This window comes from Rhea pennata, chromosome 1 (assembly GCF_028389875.1).
Source record: "Rhea pennata isolate bPtePen1 chromosome 1, bPtePen1.pri, whole genome shotgun sequence".
Lineage (NCBI taxonomy): Eukaryota > Metazoa > Chordata > Aves > Rheiformes > Rheidae > Rhea > Rhea pennata.
Window position 1 is genome coordinate 36,455,195 of NC_084663.1, and position 20,009 is coordinate 36,475,203.

The following is a 20,009-nucleotide window of genomic DNA, read 5'->3' on the forward strand; positions in this document are numbered from 1 at the left end:
TCCCAATAAAGGATTGTGAAGAGACTGTAAAAGCTAATGTATTTCTTTCTAAGGATCTTTGCCAGTTGGTTAATGCTGATGCTCCCTACTGGCTCGTGGGCATGACAGAAATGACCCGGACATTTGGACTTGAACTTCTTGAGTCAGTCCTCAATGACTTTCCACAAGTGTTTTTACAGGTAAGTAATTGTTGGAAGGAAATTAGGGTTTTTCCTGATGCGTAGTAAAATTAAATCCTCATTAGTTTAGTGAGAATATGTCAACACTCCTTTTAAGAGGAGGTGTAACTTTTGCATGTTTTTTTTTCCTAATAGAAATGAACCACATACTTAGCCCACATTTTTCTGTTCCGTACACTTCATTTATTCACCTCTGTGTGTTTCTGCCTTTCATAGAATGTGTGGTACTTTGTAAGTAAGGTCTGTTTCACTTTATATTTTGCCAGTTATATCTCTTCCAAAGATGCATTTCCTTATCTTGCATGATTTATGAAACTGTTGATGATATAGCTGTGTAACTTAGTTTGTGGCAACATTATTTCCGCAGAAACAGTAACTTCTCCCCACCTGCAAAACAATAGGAATTGTAACTTAGAACTGTATGAATCTGTTCCGTGTGAATATACCATGACTTTTCAGTAACCCGTTTTAATAAGCAGTAGCTAAATTCAGAAGTTACTTATATAATACATGATGTATTAGCACCTTATTATAATTTGAAAAATACAAGAGAAGTGTGTGGTATGAACCTGACGGTGTCATTTCATTGTGCTTTTTGGTAGCTTTTTAATGGTGTCTGCTGTTCTTGCTTTTCATTTCCTGAGCATGTAATTTATACAAAGATTTACGTGACTTCAGAGTACTTGGTCTTAACACTAAATGTAAATAAGATGTTTAATCAGAACTATGGGTACTAATTGAAGAAGATCTATTTTTAAGCTGTGATTTTCATTTGTGTAATTTGTTCCTAATGTGAATTTTTCTTTTTTTCTCTTTCAGCATCAAGAGTTCAGTTTTCTCCTTAAAGAAAGGGTATGCCCGCTTGTTATAAAGCTCTTCTCTCCAAATATCAAATTCAGACAAGGTTCCAGCACATCATCTTCCCCAGCACCAGTGGAAAAACCATATTTCCCCATTTGTATGCGTTTGCTGAGAGTAGTTTCCGTTTTGATTAAGCAGTTTTACAGTTTGCTGGTAAGAACATATTCAAATTTTGTTTATACAGATCTGTTTTTCTGTGTACATACTAGTATTGAGTTCAACAAAGTATTAGCTGTGGGGAACAGTTGACTTATGAGGGAAGGAAAGTCTGAATTGTATGTTCCTTTTGTGTGTATTTGTGTTTACTTGTATACTACAAGTAAGCATTCTACATTCTACTTGTATCATTGCTTGGAGTAGATTATTAACTGTCTTCGGATTTGTGCTTGCCGAGAAGTTAGTTCATTTACTTGACTGTCTTTCAGTTAAGTTTTTAGGAACCTTTTAATCCTTTTATATTGTTTGTGTTGATTGTGGTGTTAATAGTCGCTAAGAGGATTTTGACTTCTGCTGCTTAAATAAAGTGTTGGCAAAAAGTTTAAAAAAGATATTTGTAAGTTTAAAACCTTCTTTGTTTATTATACCACTAACATTTCAGCTTTTCAGCTGTTTTTTTACTTCTCAAGTTTTAGATATTTACTAAAAAAAAACATTTTTTTATTGTTTTATTGTAGAACATTTTAGAATTTTGTTGAAATGTATGTAAGGAGTTTTACTTCTTGAATACAATCACATATGTCATGTTAACTTGGCAAAATGATATCATGATTATTAGGCATATATTTTACATTACTTTAAGTGAGTGCTTGTTAAAGCTTTTTAGATCCTGTGTAAAACTTGCTAGCATAGGTGTCCTGATCTGGAACAGCACTTTTTGGAGAAAATAATTTGCAAGAGGCTTTTTCTTCTATTTTAATGGTTGTAAACTGTATCTTTTAGGTAACAGAATGTGAAATCTTTCTGTCATTGCTGGTTAAGTTTTTGGATGCAGACAAACCACAGTGGCTAAGAGCTGTTGCAGTAGAATCTATTCACAGGCTTTGTGTGCAGCCTCAGCTATTAAGGTACAACATATCAAACTTAAAGTGAAGAAATCTTTTTATTTTTCTCTGGTGGAAAGGACTTCCTAAAATATTGTAAATATTTAGAAACTTCAATAAACTCTTCAAGATAATTTTTTTGGAAGCATTTAACAATGCTTATTACCCAGGAATAGCTGAATTATAGTGATGTGATTATCCCAAATTCCCTGTATCTCACCAGTATTGAGGAAGCATTTACCCAAACCAAAATGTTGTTATTCACCTGAATATTTGCAGTTAAAATGTGCTTTTATTCTCTAATTTGTCAAATACTTACTATAATTTAAAAAAACGTTTTACAGGTCCTTTTGTCAGTCCTACGATATGAAGCAACATTCCACTAAAGTTTTCCGTGATATTGTGAATGCACTGGGGTCCTTCATCCAGTCACTGTTTCTTGTCACAAGCACAGGGAATACATCAGCAACACCAAACCAAGCTGGTAAAGCCTTGTTCTTACGATCATTTTAATTTTCCGATATTTTCCTATAATAATAATTTAGAATTGTTCCAGTTTATACATTTGGTTTAGTACAAATCTGTAATTTAGTGTTTATTTAGGTGAAAAGCTAACTTTGAGATAAAGTGATGTTTTCAGGTGTGTTACAATGGATGAGTATCTACCTGTAGCGTGGGGTAGGTTTAGCCCCCAGTCAGCAGAGCATTGCCCATGCAGCTGCATCCACTTCTAAAGCAAGCTCCTGATTAAGAAGTTTTCTGAAGGAAACTGGGGGAATTGTTTCTGATTTGACTGCTACAAATTTGACTACTGGCCTAATCTTTCTTGAGGTGTTGTAAGGGCTGTGTACAAGGGAGGTAGTAAGACTGTGTGCACGTTTGCTTCCACTTTTGAGAGACAGAAGCTAACTTGTTTTTTTAGGGCCAGAACTGAATTAAGAAAGCCAAGGGCAGAAAGGAAGATCTGTATTTTACAGATGATCTTTGCTTTTTCTGTGGGCAGAAAATAGTTCATTACTGAAACTTGATTATATTTCCTTGCAGCTAGGATTTTGGCATTTCACTAGGTATATTTTTATTTTTTGTAAGAAGGATTTGTCTTACTGTTAATCCCTTTGCAGGCAGTCAGAGCTGAGTTATGGCGCTCTGCTTCTTCACGTGGCTCTGAAAGCAGAAGCCAAGCAACAAACAAAATTATAATAATTTCTAAGTGTTTGTGTTGACATGCTTTCTTAAACAAGATAATTTGATAATAGTTCTGATAATATATCAGTAATAAAAATATAAGTATATAATATTAAGAGAGTTACCCTAGCAGCTTAAAAATTGTGTATTGTATGTGTTAGTCCTTCAAAGAGAACGAAATGGAAATCTTTGTTGTTAAGCTTTGAATACTTTCTCACTGAAGTCACGAACAGTTTCCAGCCTCTATAAGTGTGAAACTTTGCAGAAAAGGCAGGCTGAGGCTACAGCTTTATCAGGAAAGTAGATTTGTGTGGATGTATTTATTTATGCTTTCATGAATGCTTTTTTTGTTCAGTCTGGGAACCATGACTCAGACCGCTCTGGAGGTAAATGGATTATTTGGTACTGAGGTATATAGAAAAGTATAGTGTAAAATTTTTTTTTTTTTTTTTTTTTTTTTTTTTTTTTTTGTAGATGTGAAAATGAATCGCCTTGTCTTCAAAATGTTGTTGTATTAAGGGGAAATAAAATGCTCAGTATATTTCCCTGCTGCTGATTGCTTTTTGACAGGCAGATAGGCATCTAAAGAGATAGGCATCAGATTGCCTAAGCGAGTGCCTCAGAAATGAGCACAAATATTTTCCTATTCTTCACTGCAGAAATCTGTGCATCACCAGCACTATTCAACTTTTTATCAAAGTAGTTAGCCAAGTATACATAGTTATGCCAAATCATGTGCATGAATGAGGAAAGAATGAAACTGCCTGATCATGTGTGGTGTTTTTTAAGAAATTTGTCCAGTAAGAACTGAATCAGTTTTGTCACTTTTTCTCGTAGTCATTTATTCTTGCATTAGCAGTCAAAGCAGTATCAAAGTTAGCAGGTCTTTCCTTTTCCTTCTAGGACATTAGAGAGAATTCTGTTTTTCTATAGTTTAAGGGAAATGTAGAGATAAATTATGCTTTAATTAATAAACATTGACAAATCTGTTGTCATACATGACTCATACATGTCAATACTCACTCATCAAGGTTAGTGTTCAGAATTCCAAATTGGTGTTAGCCTCATTTATGTGGAGGAATTTATCACAGTAGCTGTTGTTCAGTAGCTATCTGTATGGAAGCTAATAGAGCAATTTTATTATTTCTATGTTAGTTTAACCCCCTTATGGTAAATCAGACAAGCAGTTTTCATCATGTAATACATGCATAAGAAGTTATTCTTAAATATTCGCTCTCCAAATTTACGTTTTTTTCCTAGTCTGAAACAGCACTGCAATACAGTGTCGTCCTTAGCTCTATCGCTATTTCTCTGGCTTATCTTTCCAATTCATTTTCTCTGTTAACTTTTTTACCTTTTTCCTTCCTGTCTGCATGTTTCTTATGCATTTCTCTTTCTGTTTCTTCTCTTATGGTCATGTATAACAGACAATGACCAAATCAGTGCAACTTAATTTTCTCTCAATCTTCCATTTCCTGTGATAACATTGTGGTGACTGTATATGCCTTATGAGCACGTGGTTGTCTTTTGGACTTCAATTTTACAACAAGGTGGCCTTTTCCTGGAAAAAAATAAAGCTGCATCTACCTAAGCTTTGTAACATCTTTATTATACAGGTGTAAACATTTTACCATTTGCTGTAAGAAGTTCTGTTGGTACAAAGATAGTTTTACATGATTAACCCCACAGTGGGGTGACAAATAACTACACCTGTGTATTTTGTTAGTGGCAGTATTTGGACCATTTTGGTTTAGCGATACGATTTTTGTTGTTCTAATCTGATAAGCTTTACTGTAGTAAAGTGCATAGGCTTCTGCATGCACTTGTTTTGCCTAAATTAGTAAAAGTGTATAGTGATTATAGCCTCTTTATACCCTTAAAAGAGAACATACCAAAATGAAAGTTGTTAGACTGATGCAAACAGGTGCTTTGAGGTACCTTATTGCGGACTCTGCTCTTCTCACTGTCCTTTGTCTATACAGAGAGACAGTCTGAGCAGCTTGTGACAGCTACTCCTAATAAGTATAGACTTTTGTCTGTAAAGTCCTTGTGGCAGCTTTTTTTCTTTTCTTTTTTTTTTTTTCTACTTGGATTGGGATCGAAATTTGTTCCCTTTTGGCTAATGATTGACATGTTGTTGACTCTTCCGTGATGTTTATTCTTCTCTAGCTTGGAGTGGAACAGATGCAAACCCTGCAGTTCTTAAGCAACTTGAGTTTCTTCATGTGGCTTTTGCGTTTTTTAAGTCTTTCAAGTTTGTGGTATTTTTTGTTCTTGGAGTGACTAACTTGTATTCCCTATAATTTCATGAGTTCTAGATGAAGCTATTCAGAAAATCCGTGACTTTGTTTAAATGTCTGTCTGATGCTACACACACACATATGTATGTAAAATATAATTTTTTTTTCATCAAGGTCATTTAAGTTTAGTTTGCTCATAGGGTGTTATGAATGCTGCTGCTGCTGTACCTTTCACAAAAACATTTTAATGTGACTGAAAACAGAGCAATTGGTATTGACAGTGCCTTTTAAATTAATTACTGTGCATGTAATACTGTGTTTTAGACAACAGGGGGAGCACAAATATAGTAGTTCCACTTCCCCCCACAGAGCTGGTGGTCTTAGATTGATCCATATATCTCGACATAAAAATTAAGTATTGAGAAAGGCTGTTTGGTGATAACTAATATTAGATTGTGAGAATGGTGATTTTGTCGCTTTGTTTCCCTGGACAGGAGGCAGTGCATCAGGAAGCACTGGCTCAGCACAAGCCACCCCAGGAGTGCTTGGAATGGGAGGGGGTGCAACTGTGCTACCTGCATTTGAGTACAGAGGTACCTGGATACCTATCCTGAACGTAACAGTGCAAGGAAGTGCTAAAGCTACTTAGTAAGTACCACTATCCATTTTAAAAATATATATAATAAAGATCTTTATTTACAACTTGATTATATAAGGATTTTTAAATTAGTTGATATGGATGTGTTGTTTCACTGCACTGACAAAGACAGAATCTGTAATACATCTTAACTGCAGTGTAATCAATCTATTTTTTTTTTATTTTGTTAATGTTTGGGATTCTAATTCAAATACCCTGTATGACTTTAGCATCTGTTGGATTTTTCTTTACTATTCCATCATAGTGTTTACTCTTTAAGTTTTAGGCCTTGTTATATATAGTAAATAATAATTTAATAATATCTTTTAAAGGTTTCTGTGATGGCAAATGAGAGACACATTAAACTAGGGGGACATTAGTGTGAGTAGAAAATAGCTTTCCCTGGTGCTTCTACTGTATGTCAGTTATTATGGAACAATATATTTTGATAGATGTGTGAAAATAAGAGTATATGACTTCTACCTCACACATCTTAACTATAAAATCCATTAATGCTTTTTAATTATTTATATGTATAAATATTCTCTTCAAGGTTGTAGGAGCTAAAACTGTTATGTTTTAAAAAATATTTGTAGAATAAAATCTCACCTTGAAGAACATTTCTTTAATATGAATAATTTTTAGCAAATGCAAGCATATAGTTATATTCCATATATAAAATTCCATATTTATATTAATTTATAATTTTATTTTATATATATGTTTTTGTGTGTTTATACACATACACCATATGTTAGGGTTCTGGTCCCAGAATTAAGAACCTTTTGAGAAATATTTTCAAACACTAGTTAACTAAGTCCACTAGTATAATTCCTTCAAAAGTTAGACCTCCTTGTCAAAAATGGGTAAAATGACAATGTTATCAGCATAAGTCTTCAGAATGGAAAGAAGAAATATAAAATAAAATTATAGTAATTTTGAAAAAGACAAATTTTCATAGGCTTCTTAAATTATTGTATTATCAAGACATAATATGATTTTTTTTTCCAAGTATCCTCTTCATCTTTAGCACTTTAGTACACAGTAGGACAGAGACATTGTATGATTTTGTACAGTATAATGCACACAGCTTGTCAAAAGTTATTTTTAAATTCCATGAAATGTGGTGACGAGATTAAAAATACGACTCCTTTTGTTTACAGTTTTACTCTACTTCAAGTCAATTAGAATTAAAAAAAAAATGATGATGAAGACCTAAAGGAAAGAATGCAGCATTACTACGTTTTTGTTACTTAACCAACTTGCTTATTAATCTCTGTATAAAGGCTTGTAAATCATGATGAAAATTTTTCTAACCATTCTGCAATCCGTGAGGCTGCTAATGGAAAAGTACATGCTTGTAATAAAGGAAAGAGTGTAGCCTGTTGGCTATAGTCTGTTTCAATTTCATTATTGGTCAGGTGATTGTAGATGAGCAATGATGGTTTTAGGCAATCTGTTTTTCTGCATAATCTGAAAGGCTACCTCGATTTGACTGAGCTACATACCACAAGTTTTGGAATAACTAGAGAGGGTTTAAGCAAAAGTAGAAAGTTTGCATGCATCAAATAGTTTGACTGCTTCTGGGATTTAGCAGCACTTCTTAGATAAAGTGCCACATTCTCCAAAGTAGTCACATGATAGCTTACTACAATATAGAAGTCTTGTGGTAGCATGGCACTGAGCTGAGGCTCAAGTGTACCTTTCGAATCAGTACTTACTTGAATGTCAAATTGAGTTGATGTAGCTGTGTGTTTCATGACTACACATTTTCTTTTTTACGGAGTCATTGTGCTTCACTTAATTGTTAGTCTGGTTTTGCTGTCCCTGTTACCTAACATTTTTTGTTGTTACTGTTCCTGCATAGAATGAGCGTTGGTCTCTGCTTCCTCCACCACTTTGTGTCTGCCTTGTCCCACTCTAGATCTGATAGTAGAAACAAAAAGTTGAACATTTGATCTACCTGTACTTCCTAGGTCTTCAGATATCCCAGGCTACTTCCTATAGGAAAGTAGAAGGTAGAAATAATACCTGAAGTGTTATTTGTTTGGGAGAAAGAAAGAAAAGCCTTTGAGAAGAAAGGACTGGTGATAAGGTGGTATAAAAGTGTCTTTAAATTGTAGCTGGTGTGCCTGCCCTTACGAGTGGTTTGCAGATCAAATCATGAAAAATAGTTTTTGATTTTTGGGTTAATAGGTAGTTTCTGTAGGACTGTCTCTCCTTGGGCAGACACTGGTGCTGTAGCAGCTACAATCTGTTTTCTGTAGGGTTTATAACTGAGTGGTTCTTTACATGCTTTTAAGGTAAAAAATGAAGAAAAGTGGCAATGAGGCAATAGCTCTCGAATAGTGATATTTTAATTGTAGGGCATTCAGAATGAATAATGTCAGCAATTCCTCTTTGTACAAATAACTTCCATTGTTTACATGTGTATTTAACATAGTTGATGGCAGGTGATGAATATTTGGTCATATATTATCTTCCAGTGGCAGGGTTTTCCGGTTTTATGGTCTCAGTGGTAATGATCATTGAACATCTGACCTGTTCTCAGTTTGTCATAATAATATTCACATTGTCACACTGCCTTGTTTCTTCTCTGCAGATTCTTCTGAAAAGCTTCTTTTGCAGTAGCTTTAAGTAGAATGAGAATACAAGTAGCATAATTAATTCAGTGACACTTCCTTATATGTGTTAATATTTTAATATTTATTTGCAGATCGACATACTGTATTTGGAGTTTCTACTCTTTTGTTTACTGTTTTGTTTAGTGACTTGTTTACTATTTTAAGTAATAACTTAATTTGTGAAGTAGTTTATTTTCTGAAGTTTCTATAACACTTCAAGGATGATATTTGGGGCCTGTTTGTAGTTATCAGGTGTCTGGAAACTTTTTTTTTTTTTTTTTTTATTATTGTTTTTAGTCACAGTTATACTGTTACACACTTATTTGTAATGCTTTCCAATTTTTAGTTTGGAAATGCTGGACAAAGTAGAGCCACCTACAATTCCTGAAGGCTATGCCATGTCAGTGGCATTTCACTGTTTACTGGATCTTGTCCGGGGTATCACTACCATGATTGAAGGAGAGTTGGGAGAGGCTGAAACAGTCAGTCAAATCACAACAGAGGCAACCTCATCACCAGCACAGTCTTCAGAGCAGCAAGATTTGCAGTCTCTATCTGACCAATCAGACAAAGACCTAGGTATTTGAAAATGCAAATAACACAAATTGCAACACAAGAAACAAAACCTTATTAGTACAATTGTATGTTTAATATATGTACTTTTCTATTATTTATTTTTTTATGGAGACATTCTAGCATCTGCATCATTAAGATTATTTAGAGTTTTATGCAAAGGAGGGTTAAAATAATTCATGCTTTGTTGTTGTTTAAGTTCATTATTTTGAAATATGTTAAAAATCAATTAAATAGTAATTTGTAGGGTTTTTTTAATCATTTCTAATTGCATTTGAGCAAATATTTGGAAATAGCTTTTGAAGTTTCTCTGAAATAACTTCTAATTTTGGGACTTATTTTAGGGTTTGTTTTTTTAACAGAACTACAGTAGATTACAAAAAGATACTTGACTTTTACATACGGTATGTGTGTGGTTGGGACAGCAGTGGAGTGATAATAGGTGTCTGTTCTCCAGGACTATTACTCTGCCTTCCTATAGTCCTAACTTTGCTTAGCACTGAGATCCAAGAAGGCCACCAAGAGGTATCCTGACTAAAAGAAATGTGGCAGTTGCCAAGGACATTACAAAATTCTTTTTCTAGTGACAAGATGAGAGGACAGATGTTTTAATGGAGAGATGTTAAATAAGGATTCAGGGAAGAACTTACCTTCTTTAGGAGCAGAAGTAGGAGGCTTGTATTTTTACAGTATGTGAGGAGTCAGTATATGTACATGCAGAAAGATTTGGCTCCCTGGAGCGTTTTTACATTGCATATGAGAAAGATGAGCTTGTAGCAGTGAGGTTGGTACCAAGGCATCAGCGCTGCAGAGGGCCGGGGAAGTGCGTCGGTGCTGGGCTTAGGCCCTCGCTGAACGCAACTGGGGAGCTCTCCATGGTGCTGAGGCGAGCAGGCCCTGTGCAGCAACATGGCAAGTCAAGGCAAAGGGAGGCAGGGGTGGGAATCATAAAGGCAAATTACAAGTCTATGAGACCTATAGTTTTTTCCTGTTAGGATAGAGAAATGAAAAACTGTTCCAGGAACCTGGAGAATTAAAAATGCCACGGAAGAGATGTCTTTCCATCACTGCAAAATAGTGTTTCTTGTCTACCCCATGTACCCAATTTATGCACTTCTGCATGCTTGTTTTTCTATAAAAAGCCTTAAAACAGTTGTATATACCTTTGTAGGTTTTTTTGTGTAATTTAGTGTAAGCATTGTGTTCAGTACAATTAATTTTATGTGGTAAACACAAGGGAGTTGATTAGATTTGGTGACGCATTGAGAAATGTAAATGAAAAGTACCTTTACTATGTAGTTTCCTTATTAGGAGTTGTGTTGATGACACTTTTTTTGCTTCAGCAATGTTACTTGAAATGCAGGTGTTTAGATAGTACATGTGTGTGTTTATACATTTTTTTGATACATACATTAAAAAAAAACACTTTAAAAATCCAGCAGTGAGCATTGTCCATTGATGTCAGTATTTTATTTAATAACTTTCAATTATGTTTTTCTGCTACAAACATGTATATACATTTCTTTCAAGTTAGCAGAGCTGTCTGGGAAGAAATGGTGAATGCATGTTGGTGTGGTCTTCTTGCTGCATTATCCCTCCTACTTGATGCCAGGTATTTCATCTTCTGTATCTATTTTCTTTCATAGATAGTATTCCCAGTTATATCTTGAACTGAGTTTTGAAGCTCAGGACTAGAGCATCTGCCCTATGAGGAATGGCTGCGAGAGCTGGGCCTCTTCAGCCTGGGGAAGAGAAGACTGAGGGGGGATCTTGTCAATGTGTATAAGTACCTGAAGGGAGGGTGTCAAGGGGACGGGGACAAACTCTTTTCAGTTGTCCCATGTGACAGGACAAGGGGCAATGGGCAGAAGTTGAACCACAGAAAGTTCCGCCTGACTGTGAGGGGGAATTTCTTCACTGTGAGAGTGACGGAGCACTGGACCAGGTTGCCCAGAGAGGTTGTGGAGTCTCCTTCTCTGGAGATCTTTAAGGCCCGCCTGGATGCAACCCTGTCTAACATGCTCTAGGTGATCCTGCTGAGCAGGGAGGTTGGACTAGGTGATCTCCAGAGGTCCCTTCCAACCTTACCGATTCTGTGATTCTGTGAAAATACTCAAATTGACAGAGAGACTATGGGACAGATCTCTTCATAGTACGTAAGCAGACAATACCAGAGAAGTTTGTGTACTAGTGATGGATAGATTGAGTGAAGATCTGTTAGGAGTAAACTACATGCAAGTCCCTGAAAGTGTAGCATAAAACCCTAATGTATATAAAGCAGTTTTACATACTTGTGATGTACGTGGAGCTCTAACATATAGAGAGCAGTTAATTATATTTTCAAAGACTTACATTTAAATTTTAATATTTTTATTCTTTCTTTATTTTAACTGAATATTTTATCACACTGAAGTGATTCAGTCTTAATTAATGTTGGTAAAGTAACCAAATAATTTTTTTAATACTCATTAGCATATACAATCTTTCCATTGAAGTGGAGTAGCTGTTCAGTAGGTAACAACTTTGGCAATTTAACTACCTCTTTCAAGGAGTTTTTAGTTATCAGACCCCCTTTTTCTGAAATCAGCATTAAATATCTCCTTGTAGGCTCCTTTATGCTAAATCATTCAGAACTAAAGACCAATTTTATAGGAAGTGGTTCTAAAGAATTGTGTTGATTGGTTGTGCTTGCTCTTCAGCATTTATAGTGTTGCTTAGTTTTAAACTGAGTTCACATTGCTTTCATGTTTGGTTAGCTGATTTTTCTGTATGTAGATTAATTCCTATTAAATGATACATGCTCTTTCAGCACTGATGAAGCTGCCACTGAAAATATTTTAAAAGCAGAATTGACCATGGCTGCACTTTGTGGAAGATTAGGTCTTGTCACGTCAAGAGATGCCTTTATTACTGCCATTTGCAAAGGGTCCTTGCCTCCTCACTATGCCCTTACTGTATTAAACAGCACAACTGCAGCTCTGTCCAGCAAATGTAAGTATATTCATTTCCTTTATTGTATGTTCAAATATGTTTAATTTTTTTACATGTATTGTCCATGCTAAAATAACTATAAACCCAACTTTTTTTCTCAGGATGTAGTTCCAAACATAAACAAGTGTAGTGTTCTTTGGCATAAATGATTTAGTTACATTAAATTAGTCAAAATACTCAGGCAGGATTTAGGCTGCCTGCCTTTCAGATCTTAGTCTTGCAGCATACTAAGCCTGCTAGGTAGTGTTCTTCTCAACTTAAAACTTCCTTCAGTGCTTAGCATATATCTAAATTTCCTATTATAAGAAGATCTACTATCCTAAAGCTCTGTTATGATGTGTAATTAAGACACTCAAACTCTTGCGAAGTCCCTGGGCAAAAATCGCAGATACTCCAGAGTTGGATAGCACTTGCTTCATTTGTGTGTACTGCAATCTTTTCTATAGTTGTCTAGTGACTATATCACTTACTGATTATTACTTACTATATTACTTACTGAGTAAATGGCAAATCTTAAATTCTGGACTCTGTTCAGCTTACAAAACAATGAACTGATGCTTCCAACATCCTGAGAGTGTGCTACAGGCACCAAGTTATGGGATATGCTAGATAGTAGTGTATTCTGTTTCTGATTTTGAAATTGAATTATTATGTAGCCAGAAATGGAGTTACCTGGAGAGTATGCACATGCATCTAGCAGTAGACCTCTAATATTATATAAAAATACCCTTTTTGGGAATGAGTGCGAGAACTTCGTCTTCAGCCCGCCAGCTAAGTATATTACTAGATTGCAAGCCTGTGAAACACTGAGGTGCTGATTTCTGCTAAAGTGCAGTACTTTTGCAAGTTGCAAATATAGGTTAGAAACATAAAATAAGTTGAGTCTGAATATTTTTATAATACACTTAGATTTTTCTGAGGGGAGAGGAACAGTGAGCTTCACCTTCTTATATTTAGATTGGTATGTTACTCTTCTTTCTACAACTGAATTACAAAAGGGATCACTTACAGTCCTGTATTGGAAAAACATTACAACATAGCAGATATAACACCTTTATTTTCAGATTGCACAAGTACAACAGTAACACAGAGTGATTTTAGATAGATAACTGAATTGAGGCATATACACAACCTGTATGTGCTTGCACAAATATTTAATTTCAGATATAAATGCATATATTAACAGGTTGCAAGCCGTACCTTGTAGTTAATGAAGGACAAATTAATACCAGTTCCTTTAACCCTGTAAAACAGTGCTGTAATAATCTAAATATATCTGAAGATCAGATTGTAGTGAGCTGCCTTTAGTACTGTGATAAAATTAACAGAAATTTGTTTGTCAGAAGGTAGTGGTTGTTACTACAGTGAGTATTGACTTTTAAGTTCGGATTTTTTTCATTTTCCTCTAGCATATTCTATTCAGGGACAGAATGTTCAAATGATCAGTCCCTCAAGTGAGTCTCATCAGCAAGTTGTAGCAGTAGGTCAGCCCTTAGCCCTTCAGCCACAGGGAACAGTGATGGTAAGTACAATTTGTAAATGATCTCTGTCTTGCTTAACAGACTTTTTCTGCATCTTACTATGTCTCAAAAGAGACAACAGATAAACAGCACTCTTACAAACAAAGATTATCTGAAATATTCTGCTAAGCTCTTAATTTAGGCAGAAAGTTCTGTAAAGAAGGTTTGCTCCAGGCTTTTATCTGAATTTTAGTTCAATTCCTACCTATTTGATTTGAAAGCCCTTGGATCTCAGCTCTGTTATGTGTTTGCATGCAAAGATTAGCTTAAAGTGTTCTTGTAAGATAGACTCTGATTTTGTAGAGAAGATACAGTTAAAGCTGGAGTACTTGAACTTGTGTTTTTGATCTTTCAGTTCCCCTGTGAGTTCAGTTCTGTGTACTGTGCTTGTCTTGCTTACCACCCACTCTTCAGTCAGGAGCTTCTATTGCTTTTGTTTTACCTGGTTTGACCTTTATTACCTGTAGCCTGTTCTCTGCTTAGGTCAGTGAAGTAATGTCACAACATGTCTCAGTCTCAGTCTGTCTCCTTGTTAGAAAAGCGCACTGGGTTTCTGATTAATCTCTAATGTGATTTACATCTCAGAATGTGATTAAAGGAGAATTATTCAAATCATCATTGATATTTTAAAATACATTTTAAGAAATGGTCAGGGCTAACTATTAAAGCCGAGAATAATAAAACTCTGAAGTCCTCTTGCTGCAAAATAAAGCATAGCGGTTTAAAATTCGTTATTTCCATGCTTTCCTGTCTCAGCTGCAGGGAACTTGAGTGTGTGATCTTACATAATAAAGGGAACTAAAATGATTCATGTTCATGAGCTGAAGAAATTTTTGTTAGGACAGTCTCATTTTTGAAGTGCAGAAAGAGGATCTGGATGATGCAGGAAAAGAAACTGGTGCTCAGATAGCAAACTTCAGAGTCAGTCTTAAAACACACAAGTAGCAGGATGACATAAAATGCAAGAGGCTATTTTCTAATACCACACAGGAAGTCAACAACCTATTTTCTACTATGTTGTGTTTGCCAGGTATATTTTAGCATACACTGTTTTTTGAAAATTAGACAAATCCATTGAAATGGCATTTACATGGATAGATTATTATTCCAGAGGATCTAAATGGTAAAACTTAGTGGCAAGTTTAGTGAAAAGCTCCCTTAGGAACAGCAGTGTTTGGCCTCTCGGTATTCACAGCCTTGAGATAGTAATATAGAGGGCAAGTAATCATTTTCATTGTAAGGACGCATCTCTATCCTTGTTAATATTTATTTGATTTTTTTTTTCCCTTCCTTCCTGGAAGGTGATGATTGACTTTCCCTGTATGGAAAAAAATCTAGTTCAGTCTAGTTGGTGAGATTCACAGAATTGTGGAATCACAGAGTAGCTGAGGTTGGAAGGAACCTATAAATACCATCTAGTCCAACACCGCTGCTCAAGCAGGGTTGCCTACAGCAGGCTCCCCAGGACCATGTCTGGATGGTTTTTGAATATCTGCAAGGATGGAGACTCTACAGCATCTCTGGGCAACCCGTTCAGGTGCTCAGTAACCCTTAAAATAGCTAAGTTCTTCCTTAGTTTCAGATGAACTTTTGTGTTTCAGTTGTGCCCTTTGCCTCTTGTCCTGTTGCTGGGCGCCACTGAAAAGAGTCTGGCTCCATACTCTTTACACCCTCCTTTCAGATATTTATATGTACTGGTAAGATCTCCCTCAGTCTTCTGTTCTCCAGGGTAAACGGTCCCAACTCTCTCAGGCTTTCATCATACAAGAGATGCTTGGGGGTGCACCTACTCAGTACTGTCCTCCAATTAGACTTTGGGCCACTGATCACAATCCTCTGAGCTCTACTGTTCATGCAGTTTTTCTCCACTTTACTGTCAGCTCATCTAGCCCATACTTCATCAGCTTAAGGATGTTATGAGAGATAGCGTCGAAAGCTTTACTGAAGTCAAGGTGGAGAACATCCGCTGTTCTCCCCTCATCTACCCAGCCAGTCATTCCATCATAGAGGGCTATCAGATTGGTTAAGCATGATCTCTAATTTGTGAATCCATGCTAACTTCTGCTCTACCTTCTTGTCCTTCCTTGATTCCATTTCCAGACACATGATTAGTTGCTCCATCACCTTTGCAGGGATGGAAGTGAGGCTGACTGGCCTGTATTTCCCTGCGTCGTCCTTCTTTGCCCTTTTTGAAGACTGGAGTGACATTAGTCTTCTTCCAGTCCTCAGGCCCCTCTCCTGATCACCACGACCTTTCAAAGATGGTTGACAATGGCTTAATAGTGACAGCAGCTAGCCTCCCCAGCACTCGTGAGTGTATCCCATCAGGTCCCGGGTACTTATGTGTGTCCAATTTGCTTAAGTCATCTCGAACCTGATCCTCTTCCACCAAGTGAAAGTCTTCAGGTTTTTAAACTTTGCATACTTTCACCAGTGTTTGCCACACAGTTTACAAGTCCCTTACTTTGTTGGATATACTCTTCATTATCACCTTAAGATATGACAAAACAAAGGAGAAGTGTTTTTCTTTTAATGGAAACAGGAACACATAGAATATGCTCATTAAATATGTTGAACTAAAAATAACTTTTGCACAAGTGTTTGAGGCACATTCAGTTACGCCACTGTTTTTTCCACTACGAAACAATTACTAAAGCAAACCAAGTTTGCCAAGTGTGTGAAACTCTGGGATTTAGTTTGAAAATTCTTCAAAACTTAGGGGAAGCTTCTGCTGTGAGTGTTCTGAATTTGCATAAGCCGAGTGTTCTGCAGTCTCAGAGCTCAGAGGTGGTCTTGTACAAAATGGCTATGTATGCCTGGGAAGCAGCGTTCTCCAACCCTTTGTAGGGCAGCCTTTGCCTTAGGGTATTACTGCTCTTTTCTTATGCTCATAATAGAGACTTAATGTTGGCAACATTTATTAACATCTTTGTACTCCTTTTCTGTCCTGAACCAGTGCTTAAAGACTGTAATAATAGGGCCATATGACCCATATAACCATTTCATTCAAAATATGTTGGACACCTGTATGAAAACGTACATAATTTCTGTAACACTGAAAATAATGTAACTTTCTGTGAGGAAAGTGCTCAACCCCAGAAAGATAAGACTGAGGGATGGAGAGCTGTTGAATTACTTATCTAAAATAGATGCATTGCACCAATGCTAAAAATAAATAAGATTGCACATTTCCTAGAAACGTTGTTATTGTAGAACAACATAATTTTTTTTTAGCTGACTTCAAAAAATATCCAGTGTATGAGGACATTACTCAACTTAGCCCACTGCCATGGAGCTGTTCTTGGTACATCGTGGCAACTTGTCCTGGCTACTCTTCAGGTATGGTATAAGAAATAATTGTATGGTTTTGATGCCTTGTTTTTTGGTTATAGATTGGCTTTGGGTGTTTATGTGAGCAAGAAAAAGCTTTAATGCTACTCATGGTGTACTTTGAGTTGCCTTGAATGGGTGCTATAGCATTTCCTTTGAATTCTGTTTGGCTGGCTGGCTGCTTGCTAACTCAGTGTTAGTTTCATTTCTGCCTGAAGAGGTTTCTCTGCTGAAATGCTAATATCTGAGATCTAAATATTTCTGTGTAAATAAATATAAAATAACATGTTTAAATATTTCTACTACTTTATAAAAATCTCTGTTAGAAAATCACCGTCTTGTATTTCAGCATCTTGTGTGGATTCTGGGATTGAAGCCAGGTATTGGGGGTGCCTTAAAACCTGGAAGAGCTGCAGAAGGGCCCAGTACAGTAAGCGTGATTGTTTTGTAGCTTAATGATTATGCAGTGTTTTTTGTTGCAATCTATAAGACAAATTTCTATTTCATTTTAAGGTTCTGACAACAGCAGTTATGACTGACCTGCCAGTTATATCCAACATACTTTCAAGGCTTTTTGAAAGCTCACAGTAAGAGACTTCATCTTTTAATTAAAATAATGGGTATTTATCAAACTTGGCAGTGCTTTGATAGCAGTTATTTTTCAGGTATCTTGATGATGTGTCCTTACATCACTTAATAAATGCGCTTTGCTCCTTGTCTCTGGAAGCTATGGATATGGCATATGGAAACAACAAGGTAGAAGGAGTTCTTTATTTTCCTTTTAGATGTGTTTGTGAGACAAGCAGAAGATTTGTCTATTTGTTTTTTAAGCTAACTACTTCTAATATTAAGCCAGTAATACATTTGATGCTCTAGACTGTAAAATAAGAACCAGGAAACATCTTGTTACTTGTTCCTTGTTACCAGAAAACATATGATTACTAAATCCTCTGAGCATGTTCATTGTATTCTTTTGTTTTTTATTAACAGAAATACATGAAATTACTTAGTTAATTAGGTTACAGATAAACAACTTTTGGCCCAGAATGCTTAAAGACCCTTTGATTGAAGAGAATTGAATGTATGTTCTCTTAGTCATAATCTAATCCCAGAGGAGGGTTTCTGAACATCCTATTGTTTTTTTTTTTAAAAAAAAAAAAATAAAAAAAAAAAAAAACGTAATGATGACAGAAAATAAGTAAATAGAAATTTAAAGTGTTTACATCAGAATATCTGACAATTATATCATCAGTTCAATTCTTTACGGCAGAGAGAGAAAAATAAAGTAATAGGTATTTAAAATTGGTTGAAAAAGAGAATAAAAAATCAGCATAAACGGGAACAGTGAAGAACAGAATAATTTCAGTGTAGCAGTAACTTTGAATATGCATTGTTTTTCTATTATTGTTTTTCTTTTTATAAATCTATTGTAAATATTTACATATATATTTGATAAATGGAAATTTACATATTCCTGCAGGGCATTTATGAAGGTGAGAGAAAATAAAGCAAAAGGGGATCCTTAAATGGAATAACCTATAATGTTCATTTATATATAATTTCTGACTTTTAAAAATCATGATGACAAGTCTGTTTTGTTAGTAAAATATGTTATGCAGTCCTGCGTTATACCAGTTTTATAAAAATGAGAATTTGAAAGGAATATTAGGACTCAACTCCGTGTTCAAACTAGGAGAAAACTACATGAAAAATTACGAAAAGAATGTTCTTCATGGTACTCTGTTGCTACCCCCTTGTGGCTTCTCTTGAAGTACTGCAGATGCTTTGGAAGCTTCCTGGTCCCGCTACTGATGCTGTAAATATTATCACAGCAGTTTATGAACTATAGTACTCCCATGCCGACTAGCTACATCCTAATTTATAAAATATAATGTAGAGAAAAGCTCTAACATTATTTCAGTTACCTCAGAGTCATGTGTTCAAATTCCATTTTACAAAGGAACCATCACTTTTCGCTGTTGCTAAATTACTGGAAACGGGACTAGTTAACATGCATAGGATTGAGATTCTTTGGAGACCTCTGACGGGTCATCTTCTGGAGGTAACTGATTTCTTTTATCAGTCATAATAGTAGTTAATTTATGATAATGAACATCTTGTGGAAATGTGTTTCTACAAGGGTAATTTTTTTTTTAAATCTAAACCCACTTTAGATGTTTTATATGCTTTGCTTGTACAACTTGAATACATTAGTTTGAATTTAAAGGTGAATTTAAATACTTAAATTTCAGTATTTTATAGCTATAAGTGCTATTATAAGTCAGTGCTATGTCTTATAAACAGTGATAAATACCAGTTTACAATACTCCACGTATGATTCATACTCAGTAAAGCACAAGAAGGTTTTATATTGGGTTCCCATAGAACAAATAGCTAGGAAGACTTTAAGATACATTTTTTTTACTTGTACCAGATAGATTCGCACATTAGATTCACACAACCTTTTTGTTGTTTTGTGGGGGGAAGGGGTTGTTAATAGTAAATGTAAACTAATGTTTTGTGTGATCTCATAGAAGAAAACCTTGTATAAATAACAAAATAATTGTCATTACTGTATATCGGTTTCTTGAGTAAGTATTTTACCTTCTATATGAAAAAATGTGCTTCATCAAGGAAAAAAATCGTAGTTTTTGAGTTTGAATTTGAAACTAGAAACAAGTGAGGGTCTGTAGCTGTTAAGTTTTTATCTTGCTCAATGATATGTAGAAGAGATTTTCCTCCTCATTTTCCAGAAAGTATTGGATACTTTTATAGTATTAGGGATTGGCCATCTCTAACCTTCTTTATGCAGATCAGCTCACCTTCGTG

General features: G+C 35.5%; 1 protein-coding gene across 6 annotated transcripts in view; it reads left to right on the forward strand.

Annotated features, from left to right (window-relative positions):
• Nucleotides 1-20,009, forward strand: part of MON2 (MON2 homolog, regulator of endosome-to-Golgi trafficking) — a 76,090-nt gene that overhangs the window by 23,481 nt on the left and 32,600 nt on the right. For 4 of the 6 annotated variants that reach the window (XR_009959493.1, XM_062584035.1, XM_062584043.1 and 1 more), the window contains exons 7-20: nucleotides 54-179; nucleotides 999-1,193; nucleotides 1,980-2,104; nucleotides 2,425-2,564; nucleotides 6,000-6,153; nucleotides 9,113-9,345; nucleotides 10,870-10,951; nucleotides 12,149-12,330; nucleotides 13,740-13,852; nucleotides 17,085-17,189; nucleotides 17,530-17,610; nucleotides 17,694-17,767; nucleotides 17,846-17,936; nucleotides 19,141-19,242. Coding sequence is in view for 5 of the 6 variants with exons in the window: in XM_062584035.1 (XP_062440019.1) it covers nucleotides 54-179; nucleotides 999-1,193; nucleotides 1,980-2,104; nucleotides 2,425-2,564; nucleotides 6,000-6,153; nucleotides 9,113-9,345; nucleotides 10,870-10,951; nucleotides 12,149-12,330; nucleotides 13,740-13,852; nucleotides 17,085-17,189; nucleotides 17,530-17,610; nucleotides 17,694-17,767; nucleotides 17,846-17,936; nucleotides 19,141-19,242 (1,803 nt within the window). In the remaining variant the exon portion in view is untranslated. The remainder of the gene's footprint in view (nucleotides 1-53; nucleotides 180-998; nucleotides 1,194-1,979; nucleotides 2,105-2,424; nucleotides 2,565-5,999; nucleotides 6,154-9,112; nucleotides 9,346-10,869; nucleotides 10,952-12,148; nucleotides 12,331-13,739; nucleotides 13,853-17,084; nucleotides 17,190-17,529; nucleotides 17,611-17,693; nucleotides 17,768-17,845; nucleotides 17,937-19,140; nucleotides 19,243-20,009) is intronic. The other 2 variants (XM_062584053.1, XM_062584048.1) reach the window with 2 other exon arrangements.